Raw genomic sequence first — 24,308 nt, forward strand, 5'->3', positions numbered from 1 at the left:
GACTTCAAAATTACTGGTATCAGGCAAACAGCTCAGACAGAGAGAACTGAAATCCACTCAAAGCTTTCTTTGGTTTATAACAGGTTCATAGTGACTGGAAGGTGAAGGCAAGAGAATCTTACTGCCAAATCTGTACTTCTGTGTGAGTCCAGCATGGCAGCCTTCTGGGATGAGAAAATATTTGATCATATTTGGTTTCATTAATTTTTTCTTCTGTTTTTTAAAAGTAGATAAAATGCAGGACATTTTAGCCAAAATGTCTCTCAGTGATGCATTTCATCCCAGAAACAGCTCGTAGCTTTTCAGCAGTGTCACCAAAATGAAATTTTCAGACCCCGTGCATAAAGTCAAAATGGCTTACGAATTAGTAACTGAGTAAGCAAGTTCCATTGCAGTGGTCCCCCGGGCAGGTGGTATGGGAACCAGGGGTGGGGAAGTGTAAGGGCTGTGAACAGCCTTGGCCATGACTGTCCCCTTCTGAGCGAGCAGGTGCCCTGCATGCAAACTGGGTGAGAACTGGGATCTTGCTACATGTTGCAGGCATGCTGAACAGCTTGGGAATGCTGAACATTTTGCCTCTACTCTTGAAGTCAGAGTAGCCTGGGCAGTGTTTTCATTTTGAAACTGTTTTCTCACACCCATGTGTCTGCCTGTGCCTAAAGCCAGCCTTACTATGAGCCTCAGAAGGGCAACCCTGAACTAAACCTGGACAAGTCTCCATCAAAATCTGCCTTGCTACAAGCTGCTGCTTCATAGCTTCAGTCACAGCTAAGTTTTAAATTCTTCTACCAAGAAGACCAGATCCTGCTGACACTGCTTGCTGACTGTGGCCATTAGCGTCTGCAGTTTCATGGGCCTTACTGTGAATTCCATGGGTTTTATCTGAAGATTGCTCAGATTTAGCTATTCTGCGATATTTTTGGCCTAGCTTTCTTGTATAGTTGTATTAACCACTCTCCTAACAGGCATATCTTCCACAGGATGTTGTGCTCTGTCTGTTGGCTGTTTCATCATAAGTTAAAACCCCTGAGTGCCAGGGCTGAAGTATCTCATGGTGGAATATACAGATTCTGCATTGTGAAATGATGGCTCATCTTTACAGTAGTCAGCAATTTCTTACATACCCTTCATACTCCGGTTTAAAAATCCCAAACTCCCTTCCCCTTATGGTGTGCTGTAAGGAGATGAATACAGAAACTGGCAGGTATAATTTCACTGTGATTGAATATACCTTGTCTTAGGCTCTTCATGCTGTTAGACTTGTGCTTTCTTAAGCTTATGGCCTAAATCAGACAGGAGAACCTTGGAGTGATTTTTGCCCAAGCCATGGAATTATTACCACCTTCTCAGGTTGAGTTAGTAAATAAAAGTTTAATTAGCTCATTGCTGGTCTGGGGCCTGATTTGCCTCTGTATTGCACATCTGAAGTCTGTGTTATAAAGCGGGAAGTAATAATAGCTCTGATTGACAAGATCTGAAGGACAGTGAGATGAGTTGGGAAACAGAAAACATGCAAAGATGGGAAATTGGTTAATTATAATGACATAGAAGTAAAATGAAGTTTGGGAAAAAAAATAAAATTGAGGGACCACTCTAAAAACATTCCTGAATAATTATTAGTATTAATTAGAATCTTCTATCTCAAACCAAGAATTTAAACACCATCTGGAAATGGAATTATTTATTTAATTAATTTATATAATTAGGATGCTCTTGCAAGTGCGGGTGTAAGTGCCAATTTTTTTTCTTCACAAGTGAATTATTGAAGACATTCCAAGTTATTTCGCTAAGACATGACATAACTCCATGTACTGTCTTGCATCTGCTAAGGCACCTGATAAAGTAGCAAATCAGATGCTGAAGAGTTTATATCACAGATGAGGAAAACCTCCTCTCTGAGCTCAAAGCTCTTCTGTGCACAAGGGGACTTCCTAATTTTTCTGTCCCTATGGCCTCAAATAACAAGGTGCTAAAACTTTTGAGAAACCAACTCCCTTGAAAATTCCAGCTCTAAAGTAATACAATCAGCAGTATAATATTGAATCATTATGGAGCATGTATAAATTATACTAATAGGCCTGTGTTTACGATATGCAGAACATGGTAGTAGGAAACAGTAGATATGTGGACTGTGGACTGCTTCCACTTAGTGGAAGTACCTGCAAGACTAACACTTGTCTTTTATGATCAAATCTTGTGCTCACTAGTTGAAAAAGCCAGTATTTAGCATCCCTGCTGTTGCCAAGAGGTGCACCAGGGTGGATTTGATGTGCTATGCAAATATGAGCCTGCTTCACAACTATGCATATACCAACCAATTTTATAAATCACGAATGTAAAAGGGATTGATGTGTATGTGTGCTGTATGTATCTGATGCTGGCGGACATGTCAGGCATACTGCTTACAAGCAACTGAAAGTCATAATGCTTTCCAGGAGGGCCTGCAGCCATTATACAGAAATCAGCTTTCAACTGCTTATTGCCCAAAGTGATTGTGTGAGCAAGTCAGATTTAGCGTATCCCTGGCTGCAGTCATTCTTGGGGAAGGGAAAATTGTGGTCATGTCAGATGACGTTTATATATCTTTGGGTAGCAGGCATCTATATCGAGCTTGATTGCAAGGTTTTTGTTTTCCAGAAATCACTTTGGCATAGATATTCCCAGATAAATACAGGAACCAAACTAACTGAGATCCTTCAAGAGTAGTGCAAACCAAACAGCTCCTGAGTCAGGAGGTAGGATGCTGTCTGCAAAACTGTAATATAGCTCAGCTAAACTTGCTCTCTACTTCTAATCAGTTAGTTGTGTACTATTCAGTGCCAGAACGTGTGCTTGTGGGTGTAATTGGGCTGAAAAATAAATAATGTCATGTTCTATTTTCGTGGGTTTTGTAGTAGTTCGCAGAAAGGCTTCCACTGCTGTTCCTGGGTAGTGGATCAAGCTGTTGAGCTGCTGTGATTCCAGCAAATGGCAACCCCATTGACAAGCTTAATAAGATGCCTGTGTAAAAGAAAAGAAAAGAGAGTTGCTTATAATGGACATGAGTCACAAGAAATCTGTTAAATTTCTAGGCAGTCATTGGAACACGTGGTCCAAATTCCCCAGTTGTTTGGGAAGACTCAAACTGGTTTAAATGGGCCTTGTAAATAGTTACTTCTGGTATAGGAATTCAGAAGAGCCTGATAAAGCAGCATGTGTCTTGCATAAAAGCGTGTTGCCTTCCTGCTGTTAATGCCTCGATGATATAATTGATTTAGCAGTTGAATTACAACATTAGAGGTAAATTAATAAATCTTTAATTATGAGCACTTTGATAGCAAATTAATTTCTTCAACTAACAACTTGACTAGGCCTGTATCAATTGATATAATTCATTAACCCATATGACAATCTATATTAGTTGCGCTTAACTTACCTGAGTGTATGAGGCAGAGAACTTTCTCAGCATAAATAAATTATCAAATCACTATTTATAGCCGGTTAATTAAAGAGCAAATTACTGAAGCAGTGTAGATTTCCTACTTAGTATAACATTGTCCCACTGATACGCGGTGAGCAAAGGATCATCCCATCACTTAATTTTTCTCTGTTCTCTATTACCTGTAAACTCCTGAGAGATGGTATGATGCCAGATTTCCCTCCTAATCAATTCTGTGCCACCATGCACTCTTCTAAAGACCTCTTTGCAGGCTTAATTGCTGCTCAACAACAGTGTTTAAATTGGGCTGGCACTACAATACCTTCGTTAAACTTCTAAATCTCTTGCCCTCCAGGACATCAGGCAAAGAAGAAAAAACGCCTGTAATTGCTGTGGAAGCCCAGTGCCCAGGATGTGAGATTAGGAAAAGGTGGCAATACTTGGCAATACTGAAAATTAATTCTGGAAGTCAGTTGTCAAGTAATGAAAGGTGTAATTAGCAAATAAATACTTTGCATCCTGACTAAAGTAAGTTTGAATTCATTTGTTTGTAGTACAATGCTGCAGCAGAATATAATTGTGTGAGTACAGTATTCTGGTAATGAACTGACGATTCCCAAGCAATTGCATTTGAAAAAAAGCAACCTTCAGGTACCTGGCACATTTTAAATCATATTCCAAAACGCAGTAATGTAGCACTTTTGTTTCTGTCATGCAGGCAAGGTCATACATTGCATTGTGAATCAAAAGAACATTCAAAACAGAATTTCCTTTTAAAGTAAATAACTTAAAATTTAGCTGATGAGGAGACATTAAAATATCATCTGTATGGGGAAAAGCAGTCAAGTGATTGATACACGCCTTGATAAAAAACTGTCCTTGTTGCGTGAAAATAAACAACAAAACTGCGTTTCTCCCTACAAGTGGACTAAAAATGAGCAACCAAATAACAATGAAATTGAAACTCCATCAGTGAAGACCTGTATTCCCAGTGCTCACTTTCTAATTTGTGGAGGAATATGGCTGAAGAGCCTTCAAATAGCTGCATGGTGCTTTGACTTTCAGACTGCTGCCAGGCACTGCACTGCTTACTAGCATTTTGTGACTAGTCGAGAGTCGAGCTAAGTGGTGTAATATGTGAATATTTTTGTTGCCACTTCGAAGGACCAGCCTTATCCTCTACAAAACCCCTGTGTCCTCAGGGACATGTAAATTAAGAAGATTGGATTGACACTCTCAACATCAAATGAATATTGGGGAATAACAGCAGTCATCACAGTCTTTAAATTTCTGGGCTATATTTGGGATATAAAGTAAAACAAGACTTAGCATCCAGGCTTCAGGGCTCAGCTTTGAGGTAGCATTCAAGAGTTTTCAGTGAAAAAATTAATTCTTTTTTTTTTCTTATGCCAGTGTAATCACATCTGAGTGGGTTACAGCACCTTATCCCATGAGCTGGTGCGGGTCATTATCCACTTGTGTTGATGTTTGCTGAGTGCTTGTTAAATATGCAGGGAGCACAGTACATGGATATCTCCTCCCACTGAATGATTTCTATTTGTGGTACTTACGGCTGGGTCAGGATGTGTTGACTACCTCAGCAGAAGCTCTCTCTAATACCAAAGTGTCTATAGCTGACAATTTTATATATGTTTGTTAAGGCTCTGAAGGTCTTACCAGAGTAAGAGAAAGGGCTTTGACGTAATTCCATTTACTGTCTGAACCCTCTAGCAGGAGTAGCATGATCATTGCTTGTCTCTCTGTAATGACTCTGCAGGAGGTAAGCTGGTGCAGACAAGCATGCAGCGCTCTTATTGCTGCCTGCTCCAAAACACAGCTCCGTCCATGGCCACGGGTACATTGGAAGGGGTGGCCTCCAAAATATCACCTCCTGCAGCTGCTGGCCTTGTGCAAAGGGAGCCTCAGGGCTGGGCTTTCTCACCAGGGGATTGAATGTGGGCCAGCTCAAGTCTTTTTTTTTTAAACTTCAAGTCATGCTCATCCATTTTGGCCAGGTGTTAATGCAGAAAGGTAGCTCTTGAGCTGCTGTAATTTGCTGTATATGGCAACTGGCAGTAGAATCAGAGGGAGAATGGCAATTCACTTTGAACAGAAATCTGCTCAAAGCACTTCTGGGAGGGGAGCAAACAGATTTTGGAGGTTAAAAGGGAGGGGTCCCCAGGCACCTTTGGAAAATCTTGTGTTAATGACACTATGATCACAGCATGTCATCAACATGGAGGCTCCTATAGGAAGATGGAGCCACAACCTTCCCTCAGCTGATGAAGAGCATCAAAGGTCTAGCATACCATTTACACTGAGTGGTAGCTCCTGTTTTGGAGTGCTGGCTCCGTCTCACAGATTGATACTATGCTCCAAAGTACTGTGTGTACCTCAAGTTAGAAAAAATAATAAAATTTGTTTTAAAAGTCAAGGCTTTAAAGCAACTAGTTATTCGGCAATGCAAGCCTATATTTTTGGATGCCTGAGAGGGTATTGTGTTAGGTCATTCTGAGTGATACCTCATAGCTAATTATGAAGACAACTTTGTGATTTAAGCAGGAATACAGATGAAAGAGCTTGCACAATCCTCTATGCTGAGGCATGAGACTACACAGGGCAGTGATAGCAGGGACCAAAGTGATGCCTGAGCACCCAGGGGAGCCCACCCTTGAGGCTCCAGGTCAGATAAAATCCTTGTGCTGCTTTGCAGGAAGTTCAGTTTGCTTGTAAAGAAGTTGCTTCAGTCTTTTATGCTTACCTGAAGCGATGGTCTCCCTTCAGACTTCTTCTGATCTCTAGCAGGACTCAAAATATTAAACACAAAAATTCAAAATTACAAGTGTTCCATATTAAATGTAAGAAAATGTAAAATATCTTCTAGAAAAAACAGGTAGTGCTATCTCACTGTGTTATCATGGTCCCCTCAGTGTTCAGTCCTCTTAATCATTTTTCATTGGAAAGACCTTAATTTATGCTGTGTTAATGATGTACTCTATAAAGAGACATTGTGCTTTTCAGGTTCACTGCAGCTGGCTCTTCAAAACTGGCTTGAATATTCACAGTGCAGCAGCTGGTGCAAGGAGTATTGTCCTTTATAACCCAAGGTCAACAGATAGGAAAAAGCCTCGTGTTTTACAGTTTTTACCTACTGAAGAAGTGCTGCAATTAGGCTCAGAGAAGCTGCAGTGTTCATGTTTGTCCTCAGTTAAAATTTTAGGGCTGGAGTTCTTTGCTGTTCCATGTTTTATGCCAAATCCTAATTCACAGGAGGCAAATTAAAATTGGCACACGTTTTCCTTGCCATCCCTGAGCCTGGACTGGCCAGGCAGTAAGTGAAAGCCTTTGCAGATGGCACAGTCTGGAGTTTCCCCCTCTGCAGGAGAGGAGCTTCCTCGGGGAGCTGGTCTCAATTCAGCAGCTCAGCGACCCCTCTGCCCTTCGGTGCTTCCCCGTAACGAGCCAGCAGAGGAAGAGTCAGCGCAGCGCCCGCAGCCAGGTGAGACAGTGACTAGCTCCAGAGGCCAGGCCAGGCCGGGGATTAGCCGCTGCGGTGTGTGCGTACATTTGGCAGCTGGGGCTCCGCTGTACAGGAGCACGGTGTGAGCCAGAGGCACTGCTGTGCCGGGCTCCTGGTGGCCCTTCCTGGCCTTAAGCACCGTGTGGTGGGACTGACACCGGTGCTGGGGGTTGGCCGGCGCTCCCCCGCCACCAGCCCTGTGGCACTGCGTTCATGGATGCGGTTGCAGTCTGCTTCTCTGGGACAGTGGGTGTTTTATAATTGATGGAGAATGCAGAGGGAGCCACGTGAAATAGCCAGTAGCCTGGTGGCTAAGATGGTCCCCAGTGGTGCAAGGGACCAAAGTCAGTGTTTCTGGTCTGAATCAGATGAAGCAGAGACCTTGGTCTGAGCCTCTGATGTCCAGGACAAGCAGCAGGGTTGTTTTCAAAGCCTTCCAGGCAAAAGTTTCATCAAACCTCTGTGGCCGACAAAGCCTCCAAACTTCTTGTTCAGCCTAAGCTGATGTTCCAGTGATGTGCTCTTTCCCTGGAAAATGCCTGACCATCTCTGTTCTTACAGGGACACAACAAGCAGGGCTCATCCCCTGTGGTTAACCACATGTGCTAGGTGCTTTGGCCTTAGGCCGGTTGAGCTTATCAGTTCTTTTGTTTTATAAAGAATGTGTTGGTTTTATTTTGTTATTTGGGAGGGCTTTTTAAAAACTGTTGTTGGTAAGAAATAGTGGGTGAGAATCCACTCAGATTGTGTCAGCATCATCCAGCTAAAACTGTCACAGAATCAGGGCACAACAGGTCTGCCAGCACTGACAAATGCAGATGGGGTTCCATCAGCAATGTTATCAGGAAAGCAATTAGAGATCCGAGGGGATTACATGAAAGTCTTCCCAAGAAAGTAACAATTTTAATCTGTTTGCTTTCATTGCAGTCCGTACAGTGACTAAGGGTTCCCACTCCAGCCCGAAAGATGTGGTTTTCCTGACACGAGGCTGAGAAGACTGGGTGTCCTCTGACTCCCAGAACTATTTGAAAGAAATGAGTGTCTTTCTTCCCACAGGAGAAGAAAGTGAAACAAAGCAGGTATCTAGTGCATTCAGGGACAGGGTGACGATGCATTAATGCATTAGTTGAGCACTTGCACTTTTTTCTCACATATTTGAGCTTTCCTAAACGACAGTGAGAGTAGGAGGGATACCTTTTTATACTTTCCAGTATCTTTATGCAACCTAGAAAGCTTAGACTTACCAAGGAGGTTGATGATGACAACTGCACATGGTCCTAAAGCTAAAGGGGAGTTGTAGCTTCCCCAGAGATGCCTTTTGTTCCAGGAGACTGGGGTTTCCCTTGGCACAAGGGTTCCCAACCGGTTTAGGTCCTGCTTTCTTCACACTGGGGACTGAGCATCACTCTTTCCCACCCCAGCTGAAACGATCTCCCTGTTCAGCTTGTGAACAACGTTACCAAGATTTGCCTGCCACTAGTAGTTAGCGGTTATTGCACCCACAGATTTTTGCAGGTTTTCTAACTGTGAGAGCTGGGAGTTGCTCGGATGTAGACATAAATCTGTAGTTGCTGGGAGTCTGCCAAGGATCGGTGTAAGTCTTAAAGTGCAAATATTGAGTGCCCATCTGTGCAGAGGCTACTTAACTGTATCATATTTTGTTACTGAGTAGATGAGAGAAACTACATGCAAATACCTATCAACAATCATATTTCTCTCGTCTTTTCAAGCATATAAGGCTAACTCCATCCAGGAACTTTTCAAAGAATTTATACATAGTATATATTATAAATTATCTGCTTCGTGCTTCAGAACAATGGAAAGTAACTGAGACAGTAAAAGTAATTAAGCAGAGGACAGTCAGTGGCCCTGAACAGACAACTGGGCTTTCTTAATGAAGAACTTTTCAACTAAGAAATAATAATGCTTGTTGTACTGTAATTCCAGTTGTTCAGACTGGAACCCCTTAAAGCCTGGGCTGTTTCTATGTATTTGTCTTTACAGCGCTTGGAAGCAGATCTTCATGGTTGTGACTGGGAGGTTTACAAGCTATCTAATATTTATGTCACATAAATAAAAGAAACTACTTGCAGATAATTTCCATAAAGCCCATAATTTCCAGGAATTAAATGCTTCTCTTCCAGCCAACCTGTGGGCAAAAGGTTTTTGCCAACATTGGCAAGATTGTGCTTAGCTTTGAGCTTTACAGCCTAAAAAGAGTTAAAGACTTGGTTTACGGGTTTGTTTTCACTGTTTTTAATCATCAATTAAACTGAAAACAAGGGCTATAAATTATGGTGACGTTTGCAATGACTTTTCATTTGTGGGATAGAGATGTGATGGTGTGAAAGCACTTTTAATAATAAAAATAATTATTAGTAACTTCCTCAGGAGTCACCAAGCAAAGTGTAAATTGCTTTCTGCTTGGTGTCAAATTTTCACGTAAGGTAGTGTATCATGGAAATTTTCAGTCTTGTTAAAATTCAGATGACCTAAAAACAATGCTACCCTTTGCTTCTGTACTTTTTGTCATCTCAGCTGACAAATGTGATTCGTATAGATTTAGTCAGCATTTTATAATGACTTCTACTGAAAATACAGACTGTTGGTTTTTCATTGTTGGGCTGTAAAATGTATAGGGAACAGTGGGTTTATTTGTTGAACTAAGAACTTGCTAAAAACGTAACAGCCACAAAAAAACATGCTTTGGGCTGAATAGCAGCACCTGCTCTCTATTTAATAGAATTTGCATATTTATGGTTTTCCAACTATTTTTTTACAGGAAATGCAGCAGCAGGATGAATTTTCAGACCATAGTTCTGTAGACCAAAGATTTTCCTCAGTTCATGAGACAGCTGTATCATTATTGAATATATCATTTCCATGGTATTTCATGAGCCTGATTAAAATTTCCCCAAAATAATTGTCCTTTTGTTGAGAAGACAGTGAATTCTCCACAGTCCTTTCACTCTTGGCTGCTCTCACCTCAAAGATGTCAAGTAACATCCACTGAAAATATGTTGCTTTTGTGCTAGTTACGTGTTTGCTGGAAACAGAGTGGAGAGCAGGTACCAGTTATCTGTGTGAGACACTTGAGTTCTCCACACAGCTGATCTGTGCTAAATGCTAAAGCATGGTCTTGAGATGCAGAGCTTTAGGTCCTGTAGGTAATTCTCTGTTTCCTTGGTTCCCAAAGGCATGCTGACAAAGCTGTGGTTATGATCATTTGAAAGCCTGAGCTACAAGGTGACAGTAAGCTCCTACCCAATCCTTGTTCATACATATATATGTAATAGCTTATACTTCATTTAAATTTGATAGAAGAAGAAGAAAAAAATCCCTCTCAGGCTGGTTGTTTTTCCTCACCCTCACTTTTCAGCTAATGGTGGAAGATGTGGAGGAGATCCTCAGTCTGTACTTTAACCATTGAATTACTTCTTTGTCAGTGAAATTTTAGCTAGGATGAAGAATTGTTTCCTCACTGAAATTACCGTGTTTATCACAGTTCCACAAAGCTCACTGCTTTTCATAAGCTCACAGATGAATCATGCAGACTGCATAAGAAGGCTGAATTTTAGTATCTGTTCGTCTGTCTTTTGAGCTTCCTTTGATTTGACGCTATCTGACTGTAAGGGTGGCTTTGCAGTTCTTCGGCAGTGATGGTGGGCCGACAGGAAAGGAGGCAAACATTTCTACTAACTGTCCATCCACAGTGAGCAGCACAGAGAGAAGAAAACTTTCAAACCCAGCTTCCAGCTTCCTCTGGGTTTCACAAGAGGATTCAGAAAGTCCAAAGCAAGCAGACCTTTTCTTCACTGTATTTTAATTTTTGCTGTTGAGATGATGCTTTACACTGTGGAGGCCTGCTTTGGTGTTTGTATGTCATTCACAGTTCCCCAAGGGGAAGCTCACAGGGTGGCTGCATCCAGATGGGCCTGCCAAGTAATCCTGGCTGCTCAGCAGGGTGCCACCTTCTGTGGAGTGACAAGGGCCTAAAGAGATGAAGAGGGAAAGCAGCGTGATTCCGTCCCAGGAGGTGAAGATGCAAGTCCTATTCTCTGTATAAATTGTCCTTGAAGGGAAAGTGCAGGTAAAGCTGTACCACAAAACAGATGTTCAGATTGTGGTGTCAGCTGAAGCACTGATCTTTTTAAGGTCATCTTTAACTGTTGACACGGCCCAAAGATGCATGTAGCTGTCAATTGTTTCTTTTGAAAATTAGTTTTGCTTTAATAGATTGGAGAAATTCCTTGTTCTAGCAAAGTCTAGAAATAACAGATGGCTCATATGTCAGGCATCAGCAAATCCTAAAGCTGTGGGCATGACCCCTGTCCACGTCCTGTTGAGAAATCTACCTGCCTTCAGGATTAGGTTGCCCAAGAGTTTGGTGTTTTCTGTAACAAGACCCAAAGTGTAAGTTCTACTTGCTTATAACATGCTGTTGTTGGTCTCAAAAGCTGTCTTCCCAAAAGTAATGGAAGTTTTATGTGGTTGCTGGTGTCCTTCTTTGTGTTTGGGAGCTCGTTCAAGCTGAGAAGTTCTAACTCTGAATGTTCAGTTGGTGAGGCTAGGCAAAGCTAAATAGTGTTTTCTTTAAGTGTTTGAGCCTTCATCGTCCATGCAAGTAGAAGTACTGTTACTGATTTTGGGTGACAGGATTAAGGACATACAGCATGGGGTCAACATTGTGTCAGACTGCTATGGACCTGCGTTTCAGGTTAGTATGTATGGAACATGACGCATGGATGACATGAAATGGATCCCGCAGGTATTGGATAAGTTGTTGTGGCCAATGACAAGTCAGCCTTTTTTTTTTTTTTTAAGTGTCTGCGGCACTGTAGATCATGACCTCCTTGATGATTAGTGGCATGGAACTGCACCTAGCAATAGTATTCTCACCAGTTTTCATTAAGGTTTCACACTCATCCAGCATTTCTAAAGAGAGTGTTAAGGCTTTGCAGTTGACTATGAAAGCAGGAATACCTGAGAAAGAACAGCCTCTAATAAGTGGCAGAAGTCAAATGGAGATTATATCTTGTGTTTATATAGCATCTCTTAACCTAGAGTCTTCTGTGAGAGTTACTGAATTTATTGAACTGTTCTGTTCACCACTGCTGCTTTGTCATGAGTCACTCAAGCTGGTTATCAGTGCTTAGCACTGCTGCACAGTAGTCAAAGCAAGGGAATGGAGCTGGGCTTCCCTTGCTGAAGACCTGCCAGACTTTCTAGCCAAAGAACAGGGCAGCTGAAATACACTGACAAAGCAGATGGGAGACAAGGTACACTAAGGCTAATGATAACAGCATGCTGCTGAAGAATTGTGTATTGCTTGTGTAGCTGCTGGCATTGCTTCTTTTGACATAGATTTTTCCATGCAATCCCATGCTTTGACGTGCTGGATTGATGCATTATTTCAATAATGTGGGAAGACTGGGGAAATTCAGTGAAATGGTTGTATTTCAATACCGTGTCTGTCAATGAAAGAATGTCAGTCAGTCACAGGCTGGAAAAAGCCAAGTGTCTTACTGCTATGTGAGACTGAAATTCTTAACATCCCTGTGTGCAGACCTGTGCCTCCATTTTCAGGCACTTTACTCCTTTGAGTAGTCACATATTTAACCTGTGTTGAGCACAAGTGTAGATCCTGCTGCATTTTGCAATGGAGAACCCTTTCCCCACATTCCAGCAGCAGGGTAGAGATGAGGAGAAACGGTAAACAGAGAAAATTCAGTTACTGCCTGAGGACATCTGCTGTACCAATGAAGCAATTAAAATGACACCATTAAATTAACACTTTATATACTTACAAGGAATGAGTTTAGGAGATTGCTATGGCTATCAAGAAAGACTTCAAACTGATCATTTAAATGTGTTGATTATTGGATCTGCTGATGCACTATTTCATGAGGTGACCATTCTTCTGCAAGTGGTTGGAATAAATCACTTTCCACTTAGATCTCATGGAGATCCTATTTAAATGACTGGTCATCTGACATAAGGAATATTTCATGTTTTAGCAGTAATGGTGATTTCAAGTCACATTGATTGCAAGAGGAGATCAAAAAAATTTTGAGATAGGCTAAGGACCTGAATGAAGGTAGCCGATATCCTTTCCCACTTACGTTATTCTCATGCTTTGCATCACTGTTACCAGAACCATCATTTTTAGCTAGTCTAAGCAAAGAGATTAAGAATTGAATTCGTAAGTAAGGCTGCTTTCCTTCTTGTGACAGTCTTGTCTTGGCATAGTCAAAGCACATTGACACAGCTGTGTGAGAAGACAGCAATGGCAACACTGGTTTGCATCTGTTCAATGACTGGTAGCATCTGTTTGGTGATTAGCTAAAAGTTTTCAGCTGTTAGAGTTGTCAATCTGACATCTTTGATGAGCACTAAAATAAGTATGTGCTACCAGGAAATGCTCATTTTTTCCCCTCTGCTTTTGATTTGCTTGACTCTTTGTGTCCTTGCCGATAACTACAAGTAAGGCTAATGCATTACAAACCCTGAAAAGTGAAGCAAGTGGCTGTCATTTTTTGCACAACAGATGTTCCTGATCAGGAATCAGGCAAAGGATCTCATCACTCTTCCTCTGAGCAATTTGATTTGTCTGTTCCATGGCACACCAGCTACCTCCTGTCTAGTGACTGATGTGCCCAAGTCCTACTTCATTTTAGGATCAGTTCCTTTAATCTCACAGAATTATTAGGGTTTTTTTTCTGTGCCAGAGCAAAGAGAGTGGAAAAAAGGAAATCGCTTCATTGCTTATGCTGTCACCAATAATGCATCATAATGAAAAGCAGCAAAAGCCTACTTCAAAAACCAAGTACTACGTTTTGGGAGAACTGGAAAGTATTCTATGAATACTTTCTTGAATAAATAGCAATTTTGATTTGATGGTGTTTCTTTAGCAGTTGTAAGGCTCAGAGGTAGGGATAAGTAGGATAAGTAGCGTATAACCCATCAAATTCTTGTAATGCAAGTTAGCGATGTGGAAAAATAGATATATTTTTAAGAAAAGTTGTTTGCTGTGGATCTAATTCTCCTCTCCTTAATCATGCAAGTTGTCTAAAATGAGTAATTACTGGGGGATTTGCTTGCTTTTCCATTTAATTTGAAAAAAACTGTATTGCTCTGCTGTTCTGTAGTGATGGATGGGTGCTGCTGGAGATGTAAATTCTGTAGTTATTCTATAGTTGATTTCCCAGCTATTAGTCTAGCACAAGATGTTCATTTTGCCTATGTGCAGCTCCTGACTCTGACACCTAACTGATCTAGTACACCCAATGGGGAGCAGTCATTGCTCACCCTGCAGAGGAGGCTGCAGACTGTGCCCCATATTCCTACCAATGTCTACCAAAAGACTTGTTAGAAGGGAGAGACCAGGGAAGCTGGCCTTACCTTGTGCATGTGGCCAGCCCTGCACAAACATGGAAGCAGCTGCCCATACAAATAGTAGTGTTCATGGCCACAGTCACAGATGTCAGTCCTGATAAATGAGCAAACTGTATTTGAGGAGCTCGTTGTATTCCGTCACTGGTAGAAAAAGAAACCACTCATATGACCTCTTTTCTGTTTGGCAGGTTGACAGGACAGAAGTGATTCGAACCTGTATAAATCCCATTTTCTCCAAGCTGTTCACGGTGGACTTCTATTTTGAAGAGGTGCAGAGGTTGCGTTTTGAAGTCCATGACATTAGCAGCAATCACAATGGGCTGAAGGAAGCAGATTTTCTTGGTGGCATGGAGTGCACTCTTGGACAGGTAGGTATCGCTGCCATTTTTGCCCCTTGTCATTCATCTTTTGTATGTATCTGAAATATATCGCTTTGTTAAATGGCTGGTGGGTGAGATTTGTCATTCATGACAAAATTATTAATCAGTACTTTGAACAGAATAATTAAAAACTTATACTGGTTTGATTTACTACTGTAGTATAGCTTCAAGTCAGACAGTGTTGTAGGAAACTGAGTGTCAGTGTTTGGCCTTGTGCAGTAAGAGACCAGGTTCATTAGACTGATTTGGGAGATAGTTACTGTTCCTAACATTTTATGGGATTTAAAGCAAGTTCCAAGTCTGAGGAATGCTTACAAATACACTTTTTTTCACAGGAAGTCGTGCCTGCTGATGTGGCAAATAGAGTGATAGGGTTGGATTCATTTCCCTGACTCTCAGTCATTCAAAAGTTAGGTGTCTAGATTAAGTTACTCTTCTGATTTCCATCTTTAGTTCAGTGGAGAGAAACAGACAGTTCCAAGAGTTGATTCATCCCACCTGAACACCCATCATAGATTACAATAAATTGCCTTGAGGAGATGCTTGTCTTTCCTCATCAGATATCAAAGAGGGTCTAGACAGCTGGCTTAGAGTAGATACCTAACTTTTTAGATGACTAAATTTAAGGGTGATGAGTCCTACCCACAGGATCAATATCTAGAGCTTGTCAGAGCCAGGTCTGCAGTGAAATCCTGTATTGTTGACTGGTAGCACACTACAGTGTCCCAGGTATCACAGTTTATTTCTGACTGGCAGACTTCTTGTTATGCAGGATCTCATAACACAGATCTTGGCTCTGTCCATAATGGCAATGCCAAGGATGGTCTCAGTTTCACTGAGCTGAGTGTGAATTTGCTCTCCATTCTGTGGTAGCTCGTGTGATGAGACAGGCAGTGCTTTCATTTAGATTATCCCTTGAGGTGTTTCCACGTAAATTTGTACCCTGAACATGGTAGCTTGGCATGGAAGGTGCTGCAAAGCTTTTGTTTCCTATTTTCGCACCTTTTGTTGTTGCTCCCTCAGCCTTACTGCACATGAATCCCTTTATTTTTCTTCCCAAAGCCACTGAAAGAAGAAAAGTCCTCTCAGTGAGAGAATTAATATGAAATAGATGTATTTACTAAATTGAAAGCTCAACATGAAGATACTGGTATTTAGGATATTTAAAGTGCATATAAAGTCTGGTTTTTTTGACAGACTTCTTGTGGCCTTAATGAAAATAAGCTATTCTATAACACCAAGGAGAATGAGAAACAAAAGAAAGAAGCTATTACAGTGTTCTTGCTTAATTGGCTTGAAAAAGGAGGAGGAAAAAAAGTCATTGCTGCTGCCTGTAGCATAAATGTCTTTATAATGATTTGATCTCTATAAATAGCACACAGCTGGGTTGGTTGCAGTGTAATTTTAATGGTAACCAAGAAAAAATAATAACAGTGTGAAATCTGTTCACAGTATTGTAGCCTTGAGGACTCTGATCTCATATTTAGACTTTTTTGATGGGGTTTCCCCCCCCCCCTCTAGTTTTTTAACTTTACATAATTCCTCAATTGATTTAAAACCCAAAAATGTTAACACTGGAATTGCAGTCCAAGCAAAGCCATTATGAGAAATCCAGCATTGAAAATCCTGCAGTACAGGCTGTACAATAGGAGTTTACACGTAAGCTTAACTCTTCAGTGTAGTTACTGCATTTTTTAAATAATGGTAATAGGGCCGTGGCTTTTCTTGAGATAATTTTGACATGATTTTGTTGCTCTGCCTCACTTGAATGCCTGAATAAAACATGATTTTGTGTGAGTATGTGCCTGCCTATCAATTCACTTTCCCATTGCAAGTAGGTCTTACCTGATACATGTAGGAAGGCTGTAGATTTTTACGCATAGTCTGAAAGACTGGTTCCCTCTCCACCATAAATGTGCCAACTTCTGTTGCTCTCTTCTAGGTAATAGTTGGTCTATAAGAGATTCGCTGCTACCCGTACCTGTTTGTAGATCATCATTTAGATGTGTAGTAAACCTGCATTTTTGCCAGAATCATGTAATACTCCTACCTAAAACAAAATCAGTAGGAATAATAAGTGCTGGGGAAGGCGATAGCATGGTTATACAGTAAGCTGACAGAGGAAAGTGAGTTTTCTGTTTCTTCTGATCTATCTAAGTCCTACATGTAGCCTACCTGATAGATACAAGCTTATTGAAAATTTGGAGTGTTGGATGTGAACAATGGAGAAATGTGTTCTTTCAGAAGGTGTCATTACTAGTAGTTTAATACTTTTATTAGTATTGGTAGTAGTAGTTTAATAACCTTTATAGTATAATAAACCTATGTCCCAAGGGAGTGACTTGTAGGCTGTTAGATACTGAATGTACACTGTCTAGTGACATCCCTCTGGATATTCAGCAAGATTTATTTCTTCTGCTCTTGCCAGGGCAATCCAATTCTGTGCCTCTACTGGTAAATACTGTGGTTAGCAGCATCCTGGCATGCAGTCAGTTATAACTGGATTTGAAGAGTAGATGCATCAAGGGGAATTCCATATGCCACAGTATTTAAACACATTATAGAACAAGTGGTTGTGGATAGATACCTGCTGAGTGTAATTAAGAAAATGTCAATGTGCTAAATAGAGACATTTCCTTAAAGTAGTTTCTTTTGTCCATCATGCTCAAAAGTTGCCCTTTCAAAGAAAATAACAGCAGATTATCTCTTGAAGGGTTTGAGGGGGAGAAGGTTTAGTGCAAGGTTTTTTGTGGAAATTTTTTGGTCTGTTTTAAAGTACTGAAAGTCTGTTCCTTCCACTCAGAAAGACTCATTTTACATTCCAGTTTCCCAGCTTCTTCGGTAATGTGCCGAATTGCAGAATGTTAACAAATGGAATGATAGTGAGATCAAAAAAGCCCTAAAATACTAGAGAAGGTGCTCAATTTGGAAGTGCAAACTAATTTTCCTCAATCAGTAGCATAATCTTAAAATATGGTCTGCAATTGCATGTAGTTTATAAAATAGAGTTTCTTAAGGATCTTTACCTCAAAGAATCTACCATACTCCAACCAATTAAGCTATCCATGCTGTATTACTTAAATAAACTGGCGTTGTTAAATGGTAGGTTAAGGCACATAATTAAAACCTCTGCATTTTTAAAATATGATACTATTTTTCATTTTAGAGGTAATTTCTAAGTAACTGAATAAGACTAACATCTAATAATACTGTTTTTTTAACAATTAAGCTGTGTAGTCATATGGTAGCTACTTAAGCAAGGAAACTATACTGTGTTGTGCTTGTAACATCACAAAGATTATTCCAAATCTGAAACGTATTTGTGATATTATGGGACACCTTTTTTTTTTTTTTAACAGTGATATTCTTCAAAATGCAACAGAGCATGAAGCATCCTTTATCCAAATGTGTTTGTGAAACGTTATTTGGGTTTTACCTTTGACGTTGTTTAGAAATATTGCTATAGAAAGAGTGGATCAATTCTAGGAAAGTTAACATTTCTAGTTTTTACCCTAATTTTAGGTATTTGTGCACAGAATTCCTACGTGGAAGACATTTCTTATCAGAATTTGAGCATGCAACCACCTTGTTCTGACAGAATCTGTTAATTCTTGAGTTCAAGGCTGAGTCTGGATAATCTCATTCCACATGAAATAACTTTGAGAAGATAAGGTTGAGAAACCTGTGTGAGGCTGGAAGCAGAGACTAAACTGTGACAGAACAGTGTGTGTGTTTCAAGTGGGCCTAACGAAAGCTGAAATTGGAGGGAAAGTTTAGTGCAATTTACTTGAAATGCCATGCAAGGAGGTAGCATAGACATTTGGGAATGTGTGCTCTTCCTGTTCAAATTGTAAAGTAATTTAAGCGAGGAGGGACCTCGGGAGTCTCTAGTTCAGTCTACTGCTCAAAACAGGTTAGAGCAGATTGCTCAGGGGCTTGTCCAGTCCCATTTTGAATGTCTCCAAGGATGGAGATCTTTATAGCCTCTCTGGGCTTTGTCCCAGTGCTTTGCCACTGTCTCAACAGCAATGGCTTCCTGTCCCTAGGGCTTGCCTACCTCTGGCAAGACCAGAGAAAAGCAGAGGCATAATGAACCCTCACTCTTGTGTAGCGTTGAAATATTTACAAATACTTGTAGTAGCCTTCAAGTGGTAAAAGAAAGTCTGAATATGCAAATCAGAAGTAAAACAAGCAGCGATGACTTAGCTGTAGCTGGGCTTGCTTTGGGAGGAAGGGAATAATAGCAGCCTTTTCAAGCTGCTGCTGTAGATGATAGCTCTCATGCTTTGGAGCGTGGTTTGGCACTGTGCTTTTCACTGCAACAGAACTGGCTTGGGATGCTCCATCAGGCTGTGCATCTGCGCACTAGTTTTCTAGCTTTCTGATTCACTCTAAATAGTTGCTGTTCTTTGCATAGGCACTGGCAATCAGAGTCACCCGTGTATCTTCGTAGTGATAAGCAGTGAAATCGCAAGCAGTGATATTTTAACTGCCATTTTGGGGCACCACTATATAAAGGTGGCCTCTTGCATTCATATAGTTGCTTTAGGTGCTATGAATCGGTTCATCCTTCATTCTGGCTTTACAAATGATGTCTCTAACAGAGTAAATTCTCCCCCTTCTCTTCCACTTTTGTTTTTCCTTTTCCCCTTCCCCATTCCTAGGTAAAATGTTCAGGCACTCCACTCACGCAGACTCATCACTTCCAACTGAACCCTCATCTAATCACTGGAGGTTTTATATTTCTGTTGGCTTTTGCTCACAAAAACTGTGATTGATTGTTTCAAAGGGCAGGATATAGTTGTTTAGGGGGAAGGGGGGTTCAGTCAAGAGGGCTGGGTTTTGTTATCCATGCAGAAACAATAGAAACGAATTTTAGATGGACAAGTACTGTCAGAAATTTGATAGCCGAATTTTCATGGTTCAGCTGGGATAACAGAACCCCAAACCCAAATCCTTTTCTGTTTATGTGTTAGTGCCTTCACGTGTAATGAGCCTCTCTAAAGCTGTCTTGTTGGAATTCTTCAGTTCTGTATTCCATAAACTTTACAAAGCATTGAAATCGCATCAAGGGATCAAACTTTCTAATAGCCAAAGTTAACTTCTTAACCTCACAGGAACTAAGTACCAGGAGGGTGGCTTAGGAACTCCTTTTCTTCTTGTGTCTCAGCCTGAGCTTTAAAAACTCACCAAAAATATTTCATTGAATAATCATTTTCTGATGAGAACTAAACAAATTTTAATTGCCCAGACATTCTTGATTACTGCTCAGCTATGCCTGCGACATCATTAAATTATAGGAACCAGTAAAGTTCTTATTTCTTAAATGCTGTGAACCATTCCAGCTCTGCAGTCTGGGAATAGCCTTCGTGGCTTTTATTTCATTACTTACCATGGCTGGTCTTTATCATTTTCAAATCTGTGATTCCATTTTATGTTTGGTTTCTTTAATTTACAGAAGTGTTAAATTACAGTTAAATTCACAACTCCCTTACTTGCTCAGCTAGTAGCACAAGTAAAGAAAACTGCAGAGATGTAATTTTTTCCTCCCAAGAACGTTTTCAGGTATTATTTAGAGATTTAATGTTTTTCATGCATGTCTTTGTGTAAAAATTATATTGAAAACACTCCTTCTCAGTAAGTAATATTATTGTTTCTCATGTGCTTTTAATAGTATATGGAATTAGCAGATTATGTACTTGAAAATGCTGACTGATTATTAGTTTAGTTTCAGCCATTGCAAATCCCCTTACTCTTGAATTGGAGAAAGGCAAAAAGAGCCATGATTACACTTGAATTTAATTAAATTGAAGTAATCTGTATAAGAGTATTTGTTTAATAGACTGTTGACTGCTTGTGTGGTGCAAAGGACAATAGGACCAGTTTTTTCAAGGTATTTGAATTCCTGAATCTCATTAGATGTCTGTATGCCTCCTTAGGTATCTAAATACCTTTAAATACTTGGCCTTTGATCTCCTCCAAATGAAGTTGCTCAGTTCATTAGTAGGATGAATAATGTACTTTATTAGGTATGAATGTCATTTTCTACCAGGGCTGACTCGGAGCACAGCCAATCATCAACACAGCACTCTCCCTAACTTTACCTAACCATTTAAACACCTCAGTTATCCCCAGGAAACTCTTGGTTTGCCATTGCAGCATCGTCTCTGAAGCTGTAAGGTTTTCAGTTCTAGATGAATCTTGCCAGTCAAATTTAATGGAATTATTTGTACAGTGTGTACTGCTTTGTTTTTATATACTTCATCTTTTTGTATGTAGCAGTCTTTAGAAAAGCAATTTAAAATTTAGTTTGCTATTGTAATGAGTTATTATTATGCATAATTCTAAAAGGGGTGCTGCACTACGTACTAATTAAATTCAAAGACCTTTTATGCTATTGATAAGCCATTTCCTGTAATAACATTATTGCCACTTGTGTTAGGGATATCTTTTTTTCTCAATGTTCTGTTTTGATTGACTGGTTTCAGCTACAGGTCTTTAACAAAGACAGGGAGAGGTATAATTCAGCTGTAAATAGGCTGTGAGCTGATCAATACTATAGGGAACAAAAGAAATCTTAGAGTGGTGAACATGGTACAGAAAGTATCATACATAGGAAGAGGATGATTATAGCTATAGAACTGCTCTACCAAGAAACAAGAATTCTGTGAGCAGTTAGACTGCAACATCCTTCATTATGGACATACGCATCAGAACTTGCAGGGATTTCTGGGTATCTGTGAAGGGGTAAACTCATCCCCAAAACTTTTTTCTTCTTTTTTTTTTTTTTTTTTTTTTCCTTGAGAGTGGAGTAAAGTCACTGGCAAGGTCACCAGACCTACTGTTTGGTCTTTCTTCATGTTTGATGCACCTTCGACTGTCTGCCACCATTCACGGAAATTATTAGATGGGTTCAAAAGTTCCTGGAGGATAGATAGAAAGACACAAGCACATCAGAGTTGTACAAATCTTGCTTAGTCAAAAAACAAGCTAAAGGTGAATGTGTGAAGAAGAGAGATATTTTACACTGTGAGCCAGGGCTACCTCAGTTCTGCTGCCCTTGCTTAAATTGGTCATTTACTGACACAAGTGAAATGTCGGTAAAGTCCATCATTTTATTTGTGGGTGTTCAGAGACTTTCAGTATTTGACTTGAATGGATTGTATTAAGAGCACATTAATATTGTAATTGACAGGCTTCAAGATACATTTTACAAATGTTAAATCTCCACTCATTTCTCAAGCCACTCTGGTTGTATCATTCTACTTACAGCAATATTGCAAAAGTACTGCAGTTCTTCACTTGGGTGACTTTGTAGCTGTGAAAAAGGTGCTTTAAGGGGTTTAATTGTTTTTATGCAAGAAGGGGGGAGCTTAAGAGACCATGTGTCATATAAATGCTTTTCATATGGGTATGTCCTGAGTTTTGCGTTTCACAGAATCCTTTCCTTCCTATGTACGGAGGATAAAAGTGATTTTGCAACACAGTCAATTCATTTTAAGTGTGTTAAAATCTCTGCCCCAGCTTGGCAAGATAGCAATTGCTTGTCAAGAAAGGGACAGAACTCAGAGAAAAGATTCTTTAGGTTAGGTAAGCTGTGCATTTTAGCACCTTTTGTAGCAAACAATTAAAAAAGCTGTAACTTTAGGAGGCCCTGAAAAACTCATTCAAGTCAACTGTTGCTTTAGAAAAGCAGACTGCTGTACAGTGCCGAGCAGTCTGAACTTGGAGGTGAAATTTCACAAGTACTTGTCTCAGTTGTTGAATCCAAGCAATGCCGAGCACAACATGAAAAAAACCCCAAAAAACCAAAGTAGTGATTGAAAGATGTGACACAATGATTCCTTTCTAAAAATGTGGAGGACAGCCCAAGAAGGCTTAAATAGTATTCATCCTCTCTCTAAAAGCAGTGAGGTGCCGGCAAAGAAGATGACAGTAAAATAGAGACAGTCTTCTTATAAAGTGGGTTTGAAGCATTTAATGTTTTAGTAGGTATTACTTGATTTAACTGGAGAAGAGCACCTAACAATGTATTACAGGAATTTGAAGAATATCCTTTGAAAAGGAGCATGTTCATTTTTCAAATTGAGAAAAAACAAATGAAAATATGGAAGGCTGATGTAAGGTTGAAGACTCAGTCTTGTCAGTTCGCGGTATTAACTGAGCCCATCTTAAGACACTAAATCATAACTAATAACTGAGGCAAAATGCTTCAAAAAGACAACTGCAGGGAACAGAATTAGCCCTTGCTGAAGTTTTAAGGAAGGAGAAGGAAAGAGAGCTGTGGTACTGTGAAATGTAAATCATGATATCACAGAGGAATGCCATTTGGGCAGAATGTGCTTCATAGCTGGCCTCACAAACACCACCACAGGGAGGTGTACACACTGTTGTAACAAAGTAGTGCCACGTTTGAAAAAAGGTACTGATAGCTGCATGTAATATGCCACTTGGGAAGCACATGCATAGTGTGAGCGAAAAGACGAGAAGATTAGCTCAGAGAGGTTGGGCAGATGACCAGTATCACAGCTAAAGGTGCATGGGCTAGCAGTCCAAAAGCAGCGGGAATGTTCTTGAGGCTTAAGCTAGACACGTGCATGAGCTAACATGATGCCAAAACCATGGACAAGACTGAGAGCTTACGGTGGTCATTTTGCAGCTAGAGAGGTAGTTCAACTGCGATTTGGAAAGATACAAATTTTAGCACTTAGGGGAGGTGGGAAAAGTAATGCATGTTGAGTCAGAAGCCCTATCAAGCCACAGAGCTGATCAGGGTTAACATCCACTGGAGGGTACTTACATGTCTAATGAAGAATTTGCAGATATTAGCAAGGTGTTCTGGTTTTGACTGGGATAGAGTTTAATTTTTTTTTCCATAATAGCTTGTATGAGATTAAGTTTTGGATTTGTGCTGAGAAATGTTGATAATACAGGGATGTTTTCATTCTTACTGAGCAGTGCTTACACAGAGTCAAGGCCTTTCTGCTTCTCTCACCACCCTGCCAATGAGTAGGCTGGTGGGTGCACAAGAAGCTGGGGGGGGGACACAGCCAGGACAGCTGACCTCAACTGAACAAAGAGATATTCTGTACCATATGATGTCGTGCTCAGCAATATAAAGCTGAGTGAAGAAGAAGGAAGGGGGGAGATATTTGGAGTGACAGCATTTGTCTTCCTCAGTAACCATTACATGTGACGGAGCCCTGCCTTCCTGCGTATGGCGGAACACCTGCCAGCCAATGGGAAGTGGTGAATGAATTCCTTGTTTTGCTTTGCTTGTGTGCACAGCTTTAGTTTTACCTATTAAACTATATTTATCTCCGCCCATGAATTTTCTCATTTTTACCCTTCTGATTCTCTCCCCCATCCTACCTGGGGGGAGTGAGCAGGTGGCTGTGTGGTGCTGAGTTGCCATCTGGGATTAAACCACAACACAAAGTTGGTGAAAGAGTCAAGAGAGACATTTTTTGAAAGAGTATGATAGTTACTTTTCTTTTCTTATTATATCAACATGGTTCTAGGGGATGCGGTTAGAAGAGCATTCTCTTCCTGCGTGTACCACTGCTGTTTGGTGGGAGGTTGCTTCTCCAGACTC

General features: G+C 40.4%; 1 protein-coding gene across 1 annotated transcript in view; it reads left to right on the forward strand.

Moving 5' to 3' along the window:
* Nucleotides 1-24,308, forward strand: part of CPNE4 (copine 4) — a 244,814-nt gene that overhangs the window by 110,593 nt on the left and 109,913 nt on the right. The window contains exon 3 of the mRNA XM_037386063.1: nt 14,522-14,701. Coding sequence (XP_037241960.1) covers nt 14,522-14,701 — 180 coding nt within the window. The remainder of the gene's footprint in view (nt 1-14,521; nt 14,702-24,308) is intronic.

The sequence above is a fragment of the Falco rusticolus genome, chromosome 4, assembly GCF_015220075.1.
Source record: "Falco rusticolus isolate bFalRus1 chromosome 4, bFalRus1.pri, whole genome shotgun sequence".
NCBI lineage: Eukaryota > Metazoa > Chordata > Aves > Falconiformes > Falconidae > Falco > Falco rusticolus.